The following is an 8,492-nucleotide window of genomic DNA, read 5'->3' as shown; positions in this document are numbered from 1 at the left end:
ATCTATTCATTGTCTGAAAAGTTGGATTCATTTGGATATACATTTAGGTTTAGCAAAATATTTTTACTGAACCAATGAACTGAGTGTCAGGTGATTTGTTCATCTGTTACAATAACATACACATTGCATTATTGGTAATTCTACTAGTGCACGCGATATTGTTTTCTTATCCAATAATAGTTCATCTGTTACCATAACATCTGATACTGTCTTGTAAAATCAGTAACATCGATGATAAAATTATTTTAAGGACAGAATATGCTTCTTGTAACGGATTAACCGGCCATAATATAGATGGATCATCAAAACTTGTTTTAAGGGAGTATGCTTTGATAAAGATAATATATATGTTATCGACATCGATCGAAAAAAGATGTGTTATTGACGACCAATTGTGGGTTTGTAGGAGTTTGAAAGAACCAGGTTAGTGCGACTAGTTCACAATAATAAACTCGTAAAACAACACAATTCCAACAAAGAATGATGGTCTGTGTATATGATGAGCTTGATATTTTTGGCATATCAAGTAATATTCTAGAACACAGGATCTAAACCAAATATCATGCTCAAAATTTTGATGCCATGAAAAATTCAGGAGTATATTAGTGCAAATTAATATCTACTTATACATATGATGTTTGGAATGATGGCATCGAATAACGGGAGAAATTTGTTGAAAATTGATGATGTTTGCTTAGAAATAAGATCTTAGTCACTAATGGCATAAGCTAATCATCAATATTTCCTATTTTAAAAATGTTACATGTTAGGTAATGAGTAAAATTGAGATATCCTCTTATTTTTTAAGAAAAAAATATTTTTTTTAATGTTTTGTTACGTGCATACTCTTCAAAGAAGTGTGCATAAAATTGGACTCTAACAAGTTTTCAAGATAATTGAACTTTTCCAGAAAAATTACCATATCAGAGGACCATCTCTGGACCGGTATATAAAAATAAGTTCCCAAAAAACGCAACAACTTATTGAAGGAGTTCTATGTCGTAGCTGGCATGGTTGTTTATTCATTGGCCATTTAGCATGTTTAAGAATTTCTCAATGAAACCTTAAAGGTATGCTTCAAGAACTTAAAAAAAAAGCTAAAAGGTAATATAAAAGAAGAAAAGAAAGTGATTGATGAAGACACGTATATGAGAGAATATTCAAAGTAACTATTGATATTCACGTAGGTTTTTGCATTCTAATTTGTTTTAGCAAGAAGAAAGGTGGATGTTTTCTCCTTGTTGTGAAACGGTGTCGCCCGACTCATTTACATTTCATATTAGCTCACAACAACTTAACTTAATTAATTACAAAACTAAATAGATAACATATAGACAAGTGAAATAAGTAAGGGAGAGTTCTCAGTTTTCATTTCTCAAGTCTCTATTTCTCGGTACCAAGAGGGTGCAGGGATACAAAGGGACTATATATAGCCTAAATAAGAATGTTACATAAAGACACGTCATAGGATACGTGTGTATCAATATTGATAATCCTTAAAGAGTAAGTAACTTAAACATGTTAATCCGTTGGACTTGTCAAATGAGGTGGGAAGGTGCTCGAATCTACTCGAGTAATCCTTAAAGATAAAATGGTGGGCCACCCTGTAACTCAAATTTACGTAACACTCCCACTTGGACCACCATTTAAAAAACACTGTCTTGTTAAAGCTTTGCCGGTAAAATCCGATGGGACAAAACCCGAGCAAATCCGTTTCCTCGTTAAAACCTTGTCAGAAAAATCCGACTAGGATAAAAACTGAAAAAGAATACAACTCTTGGAGTTTTAAAGTGATGATGGTTTTCGCGAATTTTCTCCCGTTGTTGAAACTGCATGAAATTGCCTCGATATCAGTCACAGGTCGCTTCAGGGACCGATGATAAAAACCGGCTAGAAATTTGTAACGGGTCACTTCTGGGACCAGCCAGCTAGCGGAACGCACTTTTGCATCCATATTATGCTGCACATATTCCAACTTCTGGTGGAATTATTTTAAAATTTCTAGAGATTATTAGAGCAAGAAAAATTAAATCTACACCGTTCTTCAGAGATGCAATAATTTTCCTTTCACCCGTATTAAACAATTAGTACCAAAATAAAATTGTAAAGAGTAAGAAATTAAAACGCAAAGTATGTGCGAGTTAATATTGAGATATTTATTCTCATTTATGTACTCACCTTGTTATACGTTTCCATACACTTGCCAAACATTACCTCCATTGGCCAACCTTGGATAAGCCAAGGCTGCCAAGCCTTTTATCGTAGTTTTAGAACTTATCAATTTGTGGAAAACTGACGTCTTGTTGTGATCAAAATCATATGTTGTCTGTTTGGCATAGTTATCCCTTCTCCTGTCTCCAACAGATAGCTTCTCTCCGATCGTAACGAATCGGCCGTCGGCACAGAGCATTTCGTGCTGATAACGTGTTTTGAAACGGTGTCGCCCGACTCATTTACATTTCATATTAGCTCACAACAACTTAACTTAATTAATTACAAAACTAAATAGATAACATATAGACAAGTGAAATAAGTAAGAGAGAGTTCTCAGTTTTCATTTCTCAATTCTTTATTTCTCGGTACCAAGAGGGTCCAGGGATACAAAGGGGCTATATATAGCCGAAATAAGAATGTTACATAAAGACACGTCATAGGATACGTGTGTATCAATAGTGATAATCCTTAAAGAGTAAGTAACTTAAACATGTTAATTTGTTGGACTTGTCAAATGAGGTGGGAAGGTGCTCGAATCTACTCGAATAATCCTTAAAGATAAAATGGTGGGCCACCCTCTAACTCAAATTTACGTAACGCTCCTTTTGTTTTAATACAATATAAGCTGGAATCATTATATACAACATTACTGATTAACTTTGCATAAAAAAAGATAGAAGTGTTAATAGTCAAAAAGAGAATGTAATGAAAGGTATTGAGGGACCGGGCAGACATGTGCAGCCGCTCAAGATTTTGACAGGGAGGACCAAACTAAGGGTGTACACGGTACGGTTCGGCTCGATTCCTGCCGAGGCCGAGTACCTGTACCTCCCTAACCTCAGTTCCCAAATTTTGGACCGGTACCTGTACCCTGCACCTCGGTTCCGATACCATTTGGTACACTGCAGTACCAGATACGATTCCGATACTAGTCTCGGTTCCAGACAAAAACATCCTGAGTTTGGTAGAAAGAAGTAGTCACTAGGATCAATAGCAACTCGTCGGAAACTTTCACATGAAGTTGTTGTGGCTTTCTGAAGATTATAGATTGATTCAGATACCCCCACATGGTTCCCTTCTATTCTCGTTTTGTCTCCTTCAAGTTTTCCAAGTCTTCTAGAATATATCAATACTGCCTTGCTGAGCAATTCGGTAACAGCGGCCTTATAATCAGCTGGGTATTGGCTGTAATGACCCGAGAGCATGGGGAATCATATTATTAATAAAAGTGGTCTGACAAACTATAGAAGAAACATCAGCTAACTGTGTAGACTACAATTTTACAATCACTCGAATGTTCTACTGGCAGATCATTCCTGTTTTTCGTATACATAAGTTGCATTTCATGATTTATCTCATATTTCCCATATACCAACCCCTTTCTCTTCAGATTACAATCACCCCCGTATATGTTCTACAAGCAGATAATTCCCCTGTTCTTCATATAAACAAGTACAAAATACTTTTTATCCCATGTATCAACTCCAAATAGGTACATCAATTATACCAATAGTGGTCCAATACTAGATACTAATAAACCAATAAGTTATTTTAGAACATGACATACTTACGTGGGGAGAACAATTCCATTTCACTAGTTTGACATCACCGCCAAGGTCTTGTAAACGTTGAGCAAAATTGTAAATTACTAGATATGGAGCAAGTTCATCGTCTTCTGAGCACAATATCAGAAATGGCGCTTCCGTGTTCTGAAACAAATTGAAGCTGCACATTAACGGGAGAAGAAGCAAATTGGAAACTTTGAAACTCAGAGCCAGATGTGGAAAATACTTACAACTGACGCATATATATACCTACCACCCCTAAATCTAATGGATATTATCAGTTTACTACTCCTAAATCTAATGGTTATAATTTTTCGGTGCATTCGGTCCGGGAAGGTACGGGACCTATATAAGACCGTGTACCTGTACCTCCTTAGTCCCGGTTCCTATTTTTTGGACCGGTACCTATACCCCCTTCCTCGGTTCGGTACAAAAATGGGTACGGTTCCACCGGTTCCGGGTCGGTCCTGATTTTCAGCTCGGTTTCTGTGCAGCCTTAGACCAAACCCCCTCATATCATCGTCCGTTCATCATTTCTGCTTATTCACGGATGTTCGGCACTCCCAAGACTTTTTCAATTCCAAAAGCAATGAAACGATGCTATAAATACAAGGGTGTAAGACGGTATTTGGATGCTCGATTACTCAGAACCGAACCAGAACGGATTGATTTTGTTTAAGTTTCGAGTCATAAAATTGAATCAGTAGGCAAATTTAAGGTGTAAACGACTGATAGGACCGATTATGACCGGTAAGCTAAACATTCTACTGGGTGGGTACCCAAATATGTTTATCTTCTGATATTTTCGGTCAAAATTTAAAGAGATTGCTTAACTTTGATTTGGTATTTTTGTCACTATTACTTTTCATGTGTCTTCAATTAAGGCACTAAAAGAAATAGCCATATATATATATAAATAACTTACATCTTAAATTAAAGTAAAAAATAAAAGAGTCCTAAGAGCAACTGCAGTGGACGACTAAACCCAAATTTGGTGTCGAGTGGACTGACGTAATGGGACGGACCATCGATCAAAATTTGATCAAAGAGTAAAACTCGGACCAAATTTGGTCGGCGATTAAGACCAAATCCAAATATAGTCGGGCGTTTATATAATGTCCGCCTACCCGACGGGCGTTGGTATAATGTCCGCCTGGATGGGGCGTTGGTATAATGTCCGCCTGAATGGGGCGTTGGTATAATCAACGCCTGGCATGGGGCGTTGGTATAATGTCCGCCTGGATGGGGCGTTGGTATAATCAACGCCGGACACCAAATACAAATGGGGCGTTGATAAAGTCTTGAACCCAAATTTGAAAAGTTTACAAAACTTTGGTTGGGGCGTTGTCTTTATCAACGCCCCATTTTTTTTTTTTTTTTTTTTTTGAACCCGGGCGAACGTATAATCTCCGTCCCACACACCAGGCGTTGCTATAGTTCACGCCCCATACAGGCGTTGTCTTTATCAACGCCCCATACCAGGCGTTATCTTTATCAACGCCCCATGCCAGGCGTAATCTTTATCTACGTTGGACGATGAAGCGGACTTTATATCAACGCGCGACCAAATTTACTCTTCACCCGCTACGTCACAGGACGGACTAAACCCAAATTTGATCTTTTTTTTTTAGTCTTTGGTCTTTAGTTATGCTCGCACCACTGTGGACGCTCTAATGTCCTATTTATTTTTAGGAGGAAAACAATAAATGTGAAGAGGGAAAGATTAAGAGGGAGGTAAAATTTCAGACTTATTAAAAATGTCCGTTATATCCTTGATATTAGCTATAATACTTAGAGCAATTCATATGGTAATGTTCAAACTCAAAATTTTGTTGAACCACGTGGATGGCCAAACGGGTTTCTCTACTATGGTAAAGCAGGAACAGATTTGGTTTTCTAAGACCCCACTAGTATTTCTTTTTAATATAAAATATTTTGTAAGATAAAGATGAAAAATAAAATATATATTTAGGTGAGATAAAATAGGATGAAGTGAGATAAAATAGGATAAAGTGAGATAAAATAAAATTAAAAAATAGTAAAATAATCAGGGACTGTAATTGGAGTTAATCCCAGAGTCCCGTACGTCAATGAGAAAGTCGCTGGCATTTTTGGCATGGACGCGCGTTGGTGCTTCCAACGCCAGCATTATCAGCTAGAACGCACGTCCTTCTCTTAAACGCGCACTGATTTATTCCGACTCGATGTTCAAACCAACAAATATGTTCATTTGAACATCCATTTTCCACGTTCGTTCATTTCCTAGTGGGAGTAAAATGAACAAACTCTGAGTTTGTTCATTCCATAGGAATTGCTCTTATGTTTACTAACAAAACAACGCTCTACGGATGAAAAGGTTAAAAATGCTTCTTAAAAATGCATCTTAAGAATTCCTGGAAAAACGGAAAAAAGAACAGGAACATGGCAGATATAGTACAGTGCAACAGAACAGAGGGATTTTTTTTATTATTAATCGTATGAAGCTTTGAATAGAAACTGATCAAGAACATAAGCGTACGAGTGATTGCTTGATTCCGTAGATTTGCTAATTCGGAAAGATTGCTGTAGGGATGCGAACAATGACAACCGCGAAATCAGATTGAATCATGATTAAATAATGGAGATACTATTTCCATGTCCATATCAATTTTTCAAAATTTGCAGGAGTTAATCAATATAAACAATTGGAATATCAGTGATGCGTGAACATAATTACATAATTACAATTGACTAAGAGAAGAAGATAGATTCGAAATTAGATTTACGGATGCTAGTAAACACCAATATTTTTTGTGTTCTATGTTTTGAGGGATTTCTGTTCCGGACAAAGAGATATACATTAAGATGATGGAGTTTTGGAAAGCAACATTAAGATTTGAGAACAGTTAAAAAAATATTAAAGTGGGGGTGTGTATTTTGAAAACTAGGTGTGATGCCCGTGTTTTGCACGGACCCAGTTATTTGCAGAACATATGTACTCCCTCCGTCCCACTACTAAGTGACCTAGTTTAAGTTTGCACAATTTTTAAGGCAAGCAAGGAAAAAGAGTATATTTAAGCATTTTTTTACAATTATACCCTTATAGATAATAATTAGTGAAATTTTGAAATGATTTATCTCTCAAATTACACCACGGATGTTCGCAAACTTCATACCATTGAAAAGCATTTTAAAACACCTATGTAACGAATATAAACATGCCTATCAAATTATGCATATTTCTTATATTTCTTATATTCAATTAAAAGGATAATTTTAGAAATATCTCTTGTTTAGTGATACAGGTCACTTAATGGTGGGACAAAATCTAAAAGTAAATAGGTCATTTAATGGTGGGACGGAGGGAGTATGTTTTATTATGGGTGTAATTTTTTGTACAAAAATAAAATTTGGGATATAGTTTTTGCGCCCGTGCGTTGCACGGTCCTAAATGTTTTGTAGAGAAAAGTACGTATTAGTGAATAAAAATAGGCTTATGGGTCATGGTTATATTTTTTAAAATATTTTTCTATCCGTAAAATAAAGATAGATTCTTTTTGAACGTGCGATCGGGGGATATAGGAAAATGACAAAAACGGGATCCAAATATCAAATCAGGGTCACCCTTTATCTAAGTATTTATGTAATTCCTAATCTACCCGATTAATAATAATTAGTAAAATCTTAAGATTTTTGATAAATGATTAGTGTGTTATTATTTGTGTTTGGGCGAGTGAGGTGAGAGTAGAAGGAGGGAAAGAAAATTTGAGAGGGAAATTATTTTGGTGAAAATGGAGGATGATTGTGAAGAGAGAATTGCTGCTGCTAAAAGGTTGAAAATTTGTTTTTTTTTTCTTTGACTCCACCATATTTGCAGCTGAAAAAACTTGGTGGTATTCATACCACATCCATGCCGGCACCGAGCTTATTCCCAATTTTGAAACTCAAGCCCGCTATCCAGGGGATCTGGGGGGGTTCGGGGGAGCGTAGCCCCTCCCGGCTGTGTTCGACCTAGTATTTTGTTTTTTTCTCTAATTCGTTTTGTTTTTTTTGTCTACTTCGTTTTTTTTTCTGGTTTTAATCAGTCTTCCAGCACAGTTAGTTAATTCTCGAGCATGCCGGTACAGATACCGACATAGTATTTTGCTTAAATTTCTCTGCCGACACATGATGTAAAGTATCCAGGAAACTTAAATTCTTTTTCACTTGACTACCGGCATTGATAGTTTTCTATCGAGCATGTCGACACTTAGTTACGGCATTGAATGTTAGTTACCAAGCATGCCAGCACCATTTTCCGGCATTGTCTTCACCAATTCCGGCATGGTCTTCATCACTTCCGGGGATGTAGAAAAATTTATTTCCGACATGGTCTTCATCACTACCGGCATGGTTTTCATCACTTTCGGCAAGGTCTCCATCACTTCCGGCATGGTCTTCATCTATACCAGCATGGTTTTCATCACTTCTGGCATGTCTTCATCACTTCCGGCATGGTCTTCATCACTTCCGGCATGGTCTTCATCACTACTGGTTGGGGGAAGTAATCTATATCCCCCAATTAATTTTTATATCCGCTAATCGCGCGTTCTTCTTTTTTACCCGTGAAGTATTTTCTTCAATTAAGATATTTTTTTTTACCCATGAAGTATTTTTCTTTTACTCAAGATATTTTTTTCTTTTATCCGTGAAGTATTTTTTTTGAACTCAAGATATATTTTATTTTTGCAAGGG

The 8,492-nt window shown here is 36.6% G+C and overlaps 1 protein-coding gene across 1 annotated transcript; it reads right to left on the bottom strand.

Moving 5' to 3' along the window:
- Positions 1-1,339: 1,339 nt before the first annotated feature.
- LOC113303040 lies at positions 1,340-3,978 on the bottom strand. The gene is made up of 2 exons (XM_026552028.1): positions 3,785-3,978; positions 1,340-3,412 (listed from the first exon to the last, which is right to left on the bottom strand). The coding sequence occupies exons 1-2, from the start codon at positions 3,945-3,947 to the stop codon at positions 2,904-2,906; spliced, it is 672 nt and encodes a 223-aa protein (XP_026407813.1). The 5' UTR covers positions 3,948-3,978; the 3' UTR covers positions 1,340-2,903.
- Positions 3,979-8,492: the final 4,514 nt, after the last annotated feature.

This window comes from Papaver somniferum, chromosome 8 (genome assembly GCF_003573695.1).
Source record: "Papaver somniferum cultivar HN1 chromosome 8, ASM357369v1, whole genome shotgun sequence".
In the NCBI taxonomy this organism is placed as follows: domain Eukaryota; kingdom Viridiplantae; phylum Streptophyta; class Magnoliopsida; order Ranunculales; family Papaveraceae; genus Papaver; species Papaver somniferum.
The sequence above is the reverse complement of the archived record's forward strand: the minus strand, read 5'-3'. Positions and strand labels throughout refer to the sequence as shown.